The 15,041-nt window shown below is 43.9% G+C and overlaps 1 protein-coding gene across 3 annotated transcripts in view; it reads right to left on the bottom strand.

Moving 5' to 3' along the window:
* Positions 1 to 15,041, bottom strand: part of MAPK4 (mitogen-activated protein kinase 4) — a 405,231-nt gene that overhangs the window by 46,006 nt on the left and 344,184 nt on the right. For all 3 annotated transcript variants that reach the window (XM_069219254.1, XM_069219249.1, XM_069219259.1), the window contains one exon: positions 12,693 to 12,894. In XM_069219254.1, coding sequence (XP_069075355.1) covers positions 12,693 to 12,894 — 202 coding nt within the window. The remainder of the gene's footprint in view (positions 1 to 12,692; positions 12,895 to 15,041) is intronic.

Raw genomic sequence — 15,041 nt, 5'->3', positions numbered from 1 at the left:
CAGGCTTCCTCTGGAGTTTCTTACATCATCATTTGGTGTGAAAACTGAAGGTGTGGTAGAGTGAGGTCGTGGTTAGAAAGACTGAAGGAACACGTGGAATCATGGAATTTTTGACACAAAGTGTATCACTTTGATGGAATTTTTGACACAAAGTGTATCACTTTGATTGTAGCTTTACAATGCAGCAGGGTGGTAAGAATAACTTCTTTCAGAATACGTTTTCGTAGGTTTCAGAAACTGAGCTGTTACCAATGCATTTGCTAAAAAGTGTTGTTTAAGTAAAGCACTGTAACATTTTGCACCATTATTGCAAAGTCTGTCTAGAGCAGATGAAGAGAATGGACACAGACAGCTGGATGGCATTAGGGCTGCCATCTTTCTCAGAGAAAAATACCAGACATCTGTTAATGGTTTTACTGACTCTGGAAAAGCCTTGAGTTTACGTAAAAGCATTTTTTAAAAATAGGAATTCTGCTCTGTTTCTTCAATAATCATAAAGCAACCATTAAGACTACCTTAGGATAATTTTTAAGTACTTACTTCGCGTACCTTTGAAGTACTTAATATACTTCGTGTATTTGCTGTTTTAAGGTTTTGTTCGGAAGGGGAAACTGTCCAATTTTGACATTTTTAGCAGTTTATTTCCACTGGCTTTGACATGAAAATGTTGGCATGGCGGTAAAAAACTGGTCCGTTGCCAACCTTTACGGGGCAAAACTGTGTTCTGGTTTCTCATCAGTCATCACTGAACCTAACGTGACATTGCAGTGGGGGAAAGTACTCGACTCAAGCAGCTGACCGGTCTGCCTCTCTGGTTCTCCTTACAGTGAGTAACCAGACGTCCCAGTTTATCAGGCCTCTGACAGTTTTACACATGCGGCCCAGTGTCCCATGATATAGGAATCTAGACCTCAATTCTCTCCTGTTTCAGTTTAGGACAATATGTAATGCAGTTCCTTCATGGTGTAATGTCTAAGCACCACTTTATAATAATTGGCACTACTGTGAGTGCTGAGCGCCTGTAACCGACAGCAAACACCTCAGGTCCCCACAATACACAATGATGCTTAGACGTTTCACCACGATTGAACTGTGTGGCATGTTGTCCTAAACTAAAACAAGAGACAATTGAAGTCGAGATGCATTGGTCATATCTTTGAAATGATGGATATATTCATATTTCAGGTAATGTTTTCGGCCCTGAAGAAGTTCCATAGCATTTTGGGACGAAACGCATTGGCTGTGTGTATTATTGTATTGTGAAATAAAATAAAGGATTGTACGGCCATTTGATAAATTTTGTTTTGACCAATGACTTTGTGTTTCACCACTGCGCATATTAGTTGCTCAATGTTCACCAGTAGCACATGGTATGTTTTGTTCAGTTTAGCCGCCTATGGGCTTTGACATTGCATTAGCCATTACATTCTGTATTCTGCCTATTGGCTTTGACATGCTGTATCCAGTCTAGCCGCCTATTGGCTTTGACATTGCATTCCTATTGGCTTTGACACGATGTATTCAATTTAGCTGCCTATTGACTTTGACATGCTATTAGATATTCTGCCTATTGGCTTTGACATGATATCATATATTACATTTTGTATTCAGCTCCGCTGCCTATTGGCTTTGACATGATATCATATATTACATTTTGTATTCAGCTCAGCTGCCTATTGGCTTTGACATGATATTATATATAGCATTTTGTATTCAGCTCAGCTGCCTATTGGCTTTGACATGATATTATACATTGCATTTTATATTCAGCTCAGCTGCCTATGGGCTTTGACATGATATTATACATTGCATTTTGTATTCAGCTCAGCTGCCTATTGGCTTTGACATGACACTAGACATTGCATTTGATATTTAGGTTAGCTGCCTATTGCCTTTAACATGACATTGCATTTGATATTTAGGTTAGCTGCCTATTGCCTTTAACGTGGAGTTAGACATTGCAGTTGAGAATCCAAGCTGTATTTTTCCAGGCTGTGTTTTTGCACCAGAGAACCAAGATGTTTTTCTCACAGTAGACTAGACATGATAAGAGAGAGTACATGGGTGTTGTTCTCTCTGCTTGAGCTTGGGAACAGGAGTAGTCTTGGAGACCTGGCCAGTCTCCAAAAGGCTTGCTCAGTTTCCCAGGTCTGAGAGGAGGGGGCACACCTTTGTAACGAATGTAACAGGCTGCAGAGAGTCAGATTCGAATCTGCCGGACCTCGTGCTGGAGCTTGGCGCCAGCTGCCAGCAATCCCGTGTGGGTAGATGAATCTCTTTCTCGCGGCTGACAGGGGTCATCAGCTTGCAGACCTTAGAAAGATGAAGCTGTAGATAGTTCCCACACGGTGAAGTATTTGTTTTGCTTTGCATTCAATATCTTATAAATATAACCTGCTGTGTATATTGCAAACTGATATATTTTGTTTGATTAACGCGGACTTGAAAGCTACTAATTCGTCATTCATAAATATTGTGGTTGGGGAAGAATTAACAACAATAAAAGTCTTCTTTGACCTCAGAAGTGCATTTCTGTTGTGTTATGTTAGTGCTTAGAAACTAGATAAGAGGAAAGCACTACAAGGATATATTTCAACATTATATGATATAGATAAATTGTATAATGGTGGACAGCTAAATTGTTATTTCCAGTTGTGCTTCTCCCATCTTTTTGTGATATATGCCTTTTCAAGGGGTTAACTCCGGAAGCTGGGCTGCTACTTTGTTGGAATGGCTTGTGGGGACAATGCACCTACCAGTCTGTTCACTAAAAGAAGGGAACCAGTCCCTGAGCTCTGTTGCTGTACCACATCAGTGCATGGTAAAAGTGAAACTTTGAGGAATGCAGCAGTCATATTGGCTATACTGAGAAGCAATAATTCTTTCTTTCTGTAGTATGTAGTCAAAGCAAATATATAAACACCAATACTATGCTAATATGACATAAGAAATTAGCAGCAATTTAATTTTCAAAGCGTTTGGCAAGAGTAGCAATCACAGATGCATATTTGTTTTGAAATCATACTGTTATATGGCATTTCAGAACATGTGCACATTGTGAATGGTAGGGAAGGGAGAATGGAGTGGTTTCTTCTAATAGTGTGTTTCAGAAGGACTTGTTTCAGACTTTCAAGAATGAGAATGCGTGGGCTGCTAATCCATGGGTGATAGATTCCCCATGTATCTTATGTATTCTGTTGATGCCTTTCCCAGGCCCAGCAGATTTTGCTGTAATGTGAGATGGTGAACCTCAAGTCTGTAGGTGCAACGAGTTTGATGGGGCATACACTTTCCTGGATTGTCCATACATCAGCTTGTATACTGTATGTGCTCTCATGTTGTCCCATGTCATGCCTAACATCTTTACCTAGTCCTGCTTTTACGTCAGCAGCAAAGTGCATTTTGCAACTTGTATTTTTTCTATTTCCATGAAATGTATTGACTCCCAGGGTGCTTAGTGCCATTGGCTAGGACCTTAGGACTCTATGATAGTGCCACGCAGGATAGCAATGGTGTCCTACACTACCGTACTAAATAAAGTGTCAAAGCACAACTACTACTTTTACAAGGCTTTGTATTCCTTAGCTAACAAGATTAGGTTCCATGTTGGAGAGCTGTGTTATAGTGTAGTCCTGTGTGAATGGCTGTCCTGGTGTAGAATTCAGGAGATCTAGTCACCTTCTGTCCTGCACTACCAGCTCCCTGTGATGCACTTAGCCTCGGTCATTACTACACATATAAACCACAGTGTCATTATCATGCCATCTGCCCCAGGATTACCTTTGGTTTTTCACCACTACTGCCTCCTTTCGTGGTTCTAGCTCCTACAAGTTAAGAATGCTGCAGTGTTTCTTCCTCGGCTAAGGGGTGGCCAGGGGCCCCACACTGTGGCACACCGCAATGGTAACAGTCACCAAGGAGGGCCACAGGGAGACTGGCCATTGGTTGGATTGCACTGTTCCTGCTTAGCACGCTACTTGTTGGTCCTGGTGATTCCTGCTGCTGGCTGTAAGTGATGCCACGTTGATGACTCGCCACAGACTCACACAGGAAGAAGCGGTACTGGGCCAGCACATCTGGGTCCCTGCCCTGGGATCAAGGAATGTTGCTCCTCGATGATGAACCCGGAACTGCTACAGAGCGTCATCTATGGTACACCTAACCTCAGGAGTGAGCACAGAATGACAGCCCAACTTCTACCAGCTACTGGAGGAGAGAAGGCTGCAAAACCCTTCTGACTATAATAAAGCAGAGAGCTCAGCACATGCTTCCTCTGAGATGTCTGGGTCATGATGAACCCAACCTGGGCTGTCTCTGACGCAAAAGTAACTGTGTCACAGAAGGAAAAACAAACAAGCATTTGCAATGCAACGGGTCTCGCATTTGTTCGAGTTAGAGCTATTAGCGTTGTGAATTCCTAATTGGACTTTTCTTGCCACATAAATTGAAACTGAAAAGTAAAACAGTTGACATAAGCAAGCCAATTCAAAGCACCACGGCTGCCGTGAGTGTGAAGGAGGGACACAAAAGGAAAAAGAAGTTCACTTGCAGTCAAACGTATCGGCAAACGTGCAATTATCCATGTAACAGGGTCAGTGTCCAAGGTGGCAACAAAACACCCCCAAGGAAGGACAAACATAAAGCATTTACCAATGATGATAAAGGATTTTTGAAAGGCAAGCCCATGAATGAGTGATAGTGATTGGCGTGGGGTGGGTGTGGTTAAAATCCCACAGATAGATTACAATACGTCACAGCGCTTGTGCGCTCGACCTCAAAAAAAGAGTAATGTGTTAAATGCAGCGTGGTGGGGTACTGGAGAAGGCTGCAGGCAACAGAGAAACCACCAACAAAATAAATTGTGAAGCATTTACATGTGAAGGCAAGCAATATATTTGCAAGATTAATATAGCCTGTGCTGGACTCTCCCTGCTTGATGTAAATGAATTGCTTGCATTGCAGCTGTGAATGCAGACAACTGTTGTTTTCCTATCCTCAAATGTCAAAGTAGGGGTGCGCACCGGGAACAAAAAAAGCAAGCTAGCGATGCCCTTGTCCCGTTTGCTCCCCCATTAGCTTTGCCACACATTAAAATGTGAGTGCAAAACACAGGATGGCTGCTGCTAACAGGGAAAAATCAAGCACAGTCTCATCTCAAAACTCTTCCTTGCCTGCTTCCTTTGTCTCCACAACATGTCAGAGGTAAATGCCAGATGGTTTCTTGCCAGAATAAGCCACTGATAATTGTCAGTAATCATTTGCATGTATGTATTAGCTACTGTAGGAACCTGGCCTGGTGTGTGGAGGACACCTATGGTGTTGGCACCTTATACCAGATCCAGGTGACCCCAATTAGTGAGTGTAGGCAGTGTCTAGGAAGCCAGAGCTCTCTAGAGGTAGATGTGGATGAGCAGCCAAGATTTATCTAGGAGAAATGCAAAGCTTATGCAATACCACAAAAGTCACACAGCAACTTATCACACATGAAAGAACCACACAGTGTTACAAAAATAAAGGTACTTTATTATAGTAACACAACACTAGGTTAATCATAGGCAGTTCCCCAACTGGAGTTAAGTACACATTATATATATATATATATATATATATATATATATATATATATATACCCAGTAATAATTAGGAATTGGCATAAGAAACAACAAGCATTGGCAAGAATTTGTGAAAAATAGTTAGGACCCTAGGGGAGGACCAAACCATATCCTAAAATAGTGGAATGGGGAGTGAAGTCTCCCCACCCTAGGATATGGAGTCGTTAGAGGGAAGCTGGAAAAACTAGGGAACCCAAGAGGTAAGTACCTAAGTGACCCCCAGCGACCAGGAGAGCAGAGGTAAGTACCTGGTCTTCTCAAGGACTAACAAGAGGACTTAGAAAAAGGATTGTGCAAGAACAGGACCAGTCTAGAAGAAACCAAAGGTGGATTCTGGAAGAGGAGGACCTGCAAAAGAAGAGGACAGCGTCCACTCCACAATGGACTGTCCAGTAGGGGCAGGAGCTACTACCCACCCTTCTGTGGATGAAGATCAAGTTCGATGGGGGAAGAAGGCCAGCTGTGGAGCCCAGGAGCTGCAGAGGAGTGCTTGGAGCAGTGCAGATGGTGTACCACGTCGGTCTTTGGGTCGCAGATGGTCAGTGGTGCAGGAGATCCATCAACAAGCTTTGGCAAATGTAAGAGGAGCAAAAGAAGAGATGCATGGCTGAAGAAGACCAGCAAGGTCCAGGGGACTTGACTTTTGGAGGGGAGTCCTGGCTGACCATCAGCAGTCGGGAGAGCCAACAGAAGCAGCTGCAGCCCCCACAGGCAACCGACTGTCAGTGGACACAGTAAGTCGCAGTGAGGCACAGTCTGCACATCTGGAGAGGAGTCCCACGTCGCTGTAGCGGCAGAGAGGAGATTGTGCTTGGCAGGATGAAGTACTGGGGGCAGGGGCTACACAGAGCCTAAAGATCCCAGGGAGCAGGAGACAACAAGCCTTGATAGTTGCAAGAGTTGCGGTGCACAGGGATACTGGCCTGCAAGGAGAGGCAAGGGCTCACTGTATTCCAAGCTGGACAGCTGACAGAGAGGGACAAGGGGACCACTCCAGATCACCACATGTGCTGCAGGATCCACGCGGTTCCAGAGGAAAGCACATCCACGCAGCTGGGCGTCGTTGCTGTAGGTGCCTGCAGATGCAGGGGAGTGACTCTTTCACTCCATGGGAGATTCCTTCTTGCTGCAGGATGAAATCTCGTCGACCCCAGAGGATGCACAGCCAGGGAAATGTTGCAGTTGCTGGAAGGAGCCGGAGAAACAATGTTGCAAGACGAGGTTGTCTCAGAGGTTGCAGTCTTGTCAGTTCCTGAAGAATCCAGTTGCAGTTCCAGTGGCCAGAAGTAGAAGTAAACAATACAAATGAGTCCTGTTGGAGTCTTGCATGTCTAATTTGGGGACCCACCCACAAGGGAGTACCTAAATAGCCCTAAAAGGGGGTTTGGTCACCTTTCAAGGTGACCACCTATCAGAAGGGGTCTCTGACGTCACCTGCCTGACCTGGCCACTCAGATGCTCCCTGTGGCCTCTGCACATCTTGATTTCAAGATGTCAGAATCGAGTGGCCACCTGGAGGAGCTCTGGGCACAAAATGTGCCCTTCAAAGCAAACTAGTTGCTTTGAACTGTTCAGGAGCACTGCCGGAGGGTAGGTCCCAAGTCGAGGACCCGCTGCGCAACTCAGCAGCACCAGTCCTAGGCATGTGTCTTCCTAAGGAGCCGTATTCCAAATTTGGGACGGGCAACCTTTATTTTTAAGTTTTAACCTGATGTACAGTTCGCTTAAAGTAAGTGACCGGTCCTTAGTTGACTGACTAGGGAATCGTATTGTTGTCTGTGTGTTTGCTATCGGGGAAGTTTTTAAATTTTGGTCGTGATGAAGCGCCAATGGATACCAAACATGCCAAGGTTTGGAGTTAGGTGTCCAGTACACAGGTAAAATGGTTTCTCCACACTTATGAAGTCCAGTTCAATGGTCTACAGTTCGTAGGGGAGTTCGTAGGGGCACCCTCACACACAGGGACCTGCACCCTTCCCTCTGGGCTAGGACGGCCTACCATAGGGGTGACTTACAGTGACCTGGTGCAGTGACCGATAGTGAAAGGGTGCATGCACCTTTTCATGCAGGCTGCAATGGCAGGGCTGCAGACACATATTGCATGGGTTCCTATGGGTGGCACAATACATGCTGCAGCCCATGGGGGACCCCTGGTATCCCAATACCCTGGGTACCTAAGTACCATATAGTAGGGACTTATAAGGGGACACCTGTATGCCAATTATGCAGTGTACAAAGGTCCAAGGCAACCAAATTTAGAGGGAGAGAACACAATCTGGGGTCCTGGTTAGCAGGATCCCAGTAAAAACAGTCTAAGCACACTGATAGCAGGCGAAAAGTGGGGGTAACCATGCCAAAAAGAGGGTACTTTCCTACAGCTACCACAAAGAGGAAATCTCCATCCCAGCCTGGCTGCTTGGAGTTTCAAACTAGAAGGAATCACTGATGGATGCTTTTGCCAAACTGCAAGCACTGGACATATAACCTGGAGCTCCACTCCACCCCAGGCCAAGGAAGAACTCCAACGTGGAACAGAACTGTATGGACCATACTGTGGTGCTTCTGCAACGTGGAGCTCAGTGCATCCCATGTTTGTGCATGAGCCAGAGAACCAGCCGAATCTCTACTGGCTTGAAATACTGCTAATGGACTTGCTTGTGTAGAAGACCAGAGCATGGATGCATCAAGTATTATCACCAACAAATGCAGGTGAGTTGAGTATGGACTCTTTCTAGCTGCAACACCCTCTCCAAGAACCACTCTATTTTGTATTCTTCATATATGATGCTACCATTAGTGCTCAGGTTTCCCATTTAGTTGGTCTGTGTGCTTGCCAGCTCAACAGACACCAAAGATGTACCTGGGCTCACATCCTTTGCTCAGTGTGTATGGCAGCTGTTTGCCACCCTTCAATGCAAAGAGTCGCCCTCCTTGAGTGTGCAACCAGTGACACTGACCAAGAATCACACGCACTCAGTTCTCAAGATTTTAAGGGCCTGGCAACCCCTGTAAATCGCTAATCCCAGACTAGAAGATCAATAGATTGTTCTGTGTGCTGTGATTCTTGCTAGAAGTCTGAGAATCTCTGTCTTTGCATTTGTAGAGTTACTGTACTGCTATCTAACAACGTTCCATTGTGTTGCTATTGTTTTATCACATCCAACATAGGATTTTGGTGTGAGGACTATGATCTTTCAGTTACAGCAGTGTGATTGTGGTGGTGTAGTAATTGCGAAAGGTATGTTTGCGAGCGATTGTGCTGACCCATTCATCCACTTTTACAGAGACTGCATCATGTTAAATGTGTGTTTTTTTCAGGGTTGCCTGTATTTTGCAATTATTTAATGACAGAGTGCAGTAGAGAGAGCCCCCGGACTGAATGGCTTGTCACTGGGTTAACTACAAATGGAAAAGTGTATATGTATCATGAAATTCCGAGGGCACTCGGGCCCAAACGAAGGTATTTTCTAACAGATAACATGTGACAATAAAGGTATTAAATGGTTTGATAAAGTGTAAGGGGGGGCCACACATTGGGTCAAGTAGATATATATATATATATATATATATATACAAACACACACACACGCACACACACACACACACATATATATATATATATATATATATATATATATATATATATATATATATATATATATATATATATGTTCCAACAAAGCGGTCCTCATTGCAGCGCGCATTTTACACTGGTGCAGACGTAAGGAACAGACCTTTCCTTCTTAATTTTCCAAACAAACAATTGAAATCAATTGTAACGTTGCACTCCAGGAGAGTTTATATGCTTTAATCCAATCGTATATTTCCAAAACAAACAGTTGATAATGGTGGGGATGGTTGGTGACTTTTTTTGACTGCAAATAAAGAAAAGAGCAAATTCTTCTCGTGGAGTGCAGTGTTGCAGTTGTTATCAACTGTTTGTTTTGGAATTATTTGGAGGAAAGGTCCATTCCTCAAGGAGGACAGTTTTGTTTGTGTGTGTGTGTGTGTGTGTGTGTGTGTGTGTATATATATATATATATATATATATATATATATATATATATATATCTACATGGAAGGTAGTCTCTCAGGTAACTTTTGGGCCTGAAAATCTGGGAGGCAACCCTACTATGATTATTGAGCAAACGGAGAGGAAAATATGGCTCTCTTCTTTGACCTTCCCCTCAAGTACTCCCAAGATGGCCATTATATTATAGTGTATTGTTGCATGCTCCTTCAATGTATTTGGAAGATTTGGTCAACGTAACAAAAGCTCACAAGTAATGATTAGTAAGTGCTGTAATATTTACAAGCACTGTAATAAAATACTACGGGCTTGATTTAGAGTTTGACGGAGGGGGTTACTGCGTCACAAACGTGACGCATATCCCATCCACCAAATTACAATCCCATTATATTCTACGGGAATCGTAATATGGAGTATGGGATTTCTGTCACGTTTGTGACGGAGTAACCCAGCTGCCAAAGTCTGAATCAGCCCCTAAATCAGACAAATGGTTAAATCAATGTGATAAATAAGTAATAAATAAGTTCAGTTGGCACCATTGGACTCTATCATTACTCTGTCCCACCTACAGACAGGACAACGCGGACCTGCATACAGTCACCACCCCGCCGCACGGATGTCTGTTTATTCATACAGTGTGCAAAATCTAACTCGGTACCTTATTACCTCCTACACATCCACAGTACAGAATTGGAAGCAGGGTGGACAGTGAGGAATCTGTGGTTTCATAAAACATCCATCAGAAAGTAACTTATTCTTCTAGTGGATACTTTTAACCTCAGATTCCTCAACTTATGAAACAATACTAAAGTAATGCCCTTCTAAGGAGTTGCATCTGATGAGTGGGCTTTACTCCAGCATGTCTTGACCAGCCAGGGATGTGGTCTCTGTCTTTGCCGCAGTCCAATGATACCAGAGGTCCTGAGGAAGATCCTTTTTGGCAATGACATAACACAGCTTTACGCAAAGGACACTCCATCATAATACAGTCTATTTTTGAACCTCCTTTTCACTCCTTTGAATCGGTGAATACAAGAAAGTTCTAAGTACCAATACGTCAGAGAAGAAAGTAGTGTATGGAGACTAGACTGACAATGTTTGAAGCAATGTACCAAAGTGATTCCCATGAGAAAAATGGTCTTCAGTGTTAGAAGCTGCAGAGTTCAACTTTGAAGAGGCTTTGAGATGGTACAGCACAGGTGATTGTGGGGTACGGGGTGGGAGAATACACTCTGTATCTAACAATCCTATTTAATATGGATATTGTTTGTTAATATGCCAATAAAGACTATACAAAAAACATGAGGGGGCTTAGAAGGAGCAAACATCATAAATGTCAAAACTAAATTGAGGACCCACTGTGGCATAATGAAGGGGATGGGGGAAATGTGCAAATGTCCTTTAAAGAAACACTTCACAAAGATGCATGGGAATTGACTTCACACAAACTAACGCAAGGCAGCCAACAACGCTGCTTTGCGTTACTTTATATTTACTAAACCACTCAAATATCCTTTATGTGGCTTAGTAAATGCCAAAAAGGACTTTGCAAAATCTTGGTAAATCTGGGCCCTAGAATTTTGTAGGCAACAAAAAGATCTACAAAAGTGCACACCCCACCAGGCCAAAATACCATGTACCATCTCCAAGTGCTGAGGCCTCTTGTGATCATCAAGAAGACACCTCCTGAACTCTTCCACCATGATATTGAGCGACTCCATTGGATGACCCACCGTATGGAGTTCTTGGCATCAGAACCCACTCTAACCTGCTTGTTGCATTACCAATAGGCAGTAGTGTTGTCTATCAGCCCTTGGATCAATCTGCCCATAACAGGTGGAAAAAATGCCTTAAAGGCCAGGCAGATGCTGCGCTGCTCCAAAAGAGTTTTGTGATGGCCCTGCAAAATGTGTGACCAGATACCTCCGATCTCCACATCTTCCAATTAACCACTCCAACCCGAATGTGGATGCATCCATCATGACAGATACCTCTAGAGAAGGAAAGGAGAACAACTTGTCACATGTCAGATTGGCACCCAACACTGAGGATCCTTGACTGCCTCACTGGAGAACCGAATCCTGTCTGTAAAGCATCCCCAATGCTGGGCCAACTGCAGATTAAGATTCCATTGAAGGGCTCGTATGTGCCAACAAGCATGAGGCTACAACAGGATGCAAGACGTCAGGAGACCAAGCAGTCTCAGGACCATCAGGACTGGGTCAGTAACTCACACCTGAAACACTGGGATCACATCTAGAGTGTCCTGGATTCTCTGCAATATTTGGAACACCCTCACAACAATCATATCAAGAATGGCCAAATAAATGGAATCCTCTGAGAAGGTCAAACATGGGACGTAGACAGTAGACACACCACTGTCTAAAGACTATCTGAGGGGAGCCAGCCTTCAACAACCAGTCATTGAGGTTCAGAAATATATGGTTCCCTGACGTGCAAAGATGGGCTGCCACTACCAACATCACCTTCATAAAGATTGCCAATGTCAGGCCAAGGGTAAGGGTCATGCGTTGGGAGTAGCCTAACCTCAATACAAAGTAGAAATACTTGTTGTGGGCCTGCTTTTTTGCCAAATGAACCTAGGAGTCTTGCAGATCTAGGGTCACTATCCAGTCCTCAGAGTCAAAGGCCAACGGCCCTGGAGTCTGTATCATCATTTTGAATTCTCCTTCTTCAGGAATGAGTTGAAGACCTAGAGGCCCAAGATGGTCTCATTCCCCTGTCCGTCTTTGGGACCGGGAAGGGCCTGGATTAGCAGTGGTGCCTATATAAGGCCTCTTGTCTTTATGCCAAGAGGTGGGATGGAGTCATGGTGGAGAAAAATGGAGAGACCTATTGACATGCAGGAGCTATTTCAAGAGATACCAGACCCGCCATAGCGCCTGGGGAGGTCACAAGATGAGGAATCTGAAGTCAGAAGTATGCATCAGAAATTTTTAAAACATGAAATTACAATGGCTGTGCATTTTAAATTGCTCAGTTGCAAAACTAACAATACGATACAGCAAAGATTTCAATTGTATCTTTACCTGTCCCAGTTTGAAATCTGGCTTTGGTTAGCCTCCATCAACAAAATGTCATCTATCTCGTCTTCTATCCGAAATGGATGCTGAGAGGTTGGTTCATCCTCAGGGCAGGAATAAGGGGTCATGTAGGGATGCTTCAGAGCTTCTTCTGCTGTTAGCCGATCCATGGGGTTAAATGTCAGAATTCTTTCCAGGAAATCAATAGCTGTGTATTATAATTCCAGAATCAAAAAATAATTTTATTCCAATACACATAAAGATTCTGCTTTGATTAATCATTTTTATCAGCTTATCTGTTGCAGGTGTTATCAAACAATTAAAGTACTGAGATAAATACTGCATTTCACTTTTCTCCCCCAGAAGAAATCCAAAATACAGTAAAGGTATTATAAAGGTGAAGGGAAAACGTACACATTTTTAAAAACATGTCTCTGACAGTAGTTTGAATATGTAAAAAGTTGAAAGTATACTTGAGGACAGAAAATGCAAGTTATATTGATAATGTTACCAAGTGGCACCTGGTGATCTTTAAAAGTGGTGGAGCATAGCCCTTTTCCACAAATTTCAATGAACAAGTGAAGCAGGTGAGCTAGATTGGCTAAAGAAGGGTTAGGATGTTGTTCACCTGAGAAAATCAATCAGTCTGAAAGTAAGTCAGTCACTCACTCACACACTCTCTCACTGCTAGTCACTCACTTTCACTCACTCTGCCACTCAACTCTCTTGCACTCACTCTCACTGTCACAGTCACTCACTCTCACAGTCACACCCCCTTTCACTCTCACTTACTTTCACTCACTCAGGCACACTGCGCCAAGGAGCGTCATTTTTTTGACGTTCCAGTGGTGCAGTGTGCCAGCCCATATTTACAAGGCCACGCAAAGCCACCTTGTGTGGCTTTTCATGACCTTGTAAAAATGGCCCCCTTCACTAATAGCACTGCATGAAAGGGGCGTTCCATGGGTGTTGCTTGGCATGTTCCCATGCAAAACCCATGGAACCCGAAGGAATCTGACGCATTCCCAGATTTACAAGGCTGGGAATGCATCAGATTCTTACGCCACCTCAGCGGTGGCGTAAGAATGACACAGCAGGGAGAAATACGTTTGTTCTTCTTTCTATGTCTGCTGCATTCTGCAGCAGACATAGAAAGAAGAAATCACCTCCATTGATTGTTTTTGTGCAGTAAGGTGTCCCCTCTTGCACAAAACAAGCATCACTGCAACGCAGGCATCCTAGGCATCCTTGCACCATGGTGCAAGGGTGCCTGCTTTGGGGCTAGGCAGCAATTTGTGTGCCAGCGCGGGGGAGAGGACAGAAATGCGCTGCATCTTGTAGATACAGCACAGTTCTGCCCTTTCTTGGTAGCACAGGGTGGCGCAGCAAGTCACTTGCTGCACCGCCCTGCGCCACGGGCCTCATAAATGAGGCCCTCAGTCACTCACACACTCTCATTCAGCTAAACTCACTCACTCATTTTCAATCACTCACTCTTACATATTTTCACACTCATTCACTCTCCCTTACTCTCATTCAGTCAGCCACTCACTTTCTCAGTTTCCCTCTATCACTTATTCTCACTCATTTTTAGTCACACTCTCCCAGTCACCCTATATCGCTCACTCTCTATTATGCATTCACTCTCCCTCACAAGCCTACCATCTCAGTCACTTTTTCAGTCTCCCTGTCACCTGCTCTTGTTCACTCACTTTCAGTCCCTCACTTTGTCACTCATACTCACCTAGTCACTCAACTCTGTTAGTCTTGGTCACTCACTTTCTCACTCAGGCTCTCATTCACTCACTTTTGGTCACTCACTCTCACTCTCATTCACTCACTCTGTCACTCATTCTCTTAGTCACTCTCTGCCATGTATTCCTACTCACACTTGATCTAATTCACTCTCACTCAATTTCACACTTTCATAGGCATTCACTCTCATGCCCACTCATTCTTTTTTACTTGCTCCCACCTGTCACTTACTCTCTCACCTTCTCAGTGTCATAGTCACTCACTCTCACAGCAACTCTCTGTCACTCATTCTCTCAGGAAATCATTCTCACCGTGACTCATTAACTCTGTGATTTACTCTATGAGTCACTCACTTCCTCAGACTATCTTTCTCTCTCTCTCTTTGTCTCTCTCACAAACACACACAGGGACACGATATTACATTACATGGCAACCTTGTGGGTTGACAGTGCTGAGCTTCTACTTAAATGCTGAAGCTCAGCCAATGGATTACTGGGCACAAAAGCGCCTAAACCCCACACAGGATGACGTTCCGGCATTGCAAGACCCCCAGTCACACATGCAATATGGCTGACAGCACAGGGTCTCATTTGACCCTGT

Source organism: Pleurodeles waltl, chromosome 1_1, assembly GCF_031143425.1.
Source record: "Pleurodeles waltl isolate 20211129_DDA chromosome 1_1, aPleWal1.hap1.20221129, whole genome shotgun sequence".
NCBI classification, from domain to species: domain Eukaryota; kingdom Metazoa; phylum Chordata; class Amphibia; order Caudata; family Salamandridae; genus Pleurodeles; species Pleurodeles waltl.
Note: the sequence above shows the minus strand (reverse complement) of the source record. Positions and strands in the feature narration are given on the sequence as shown.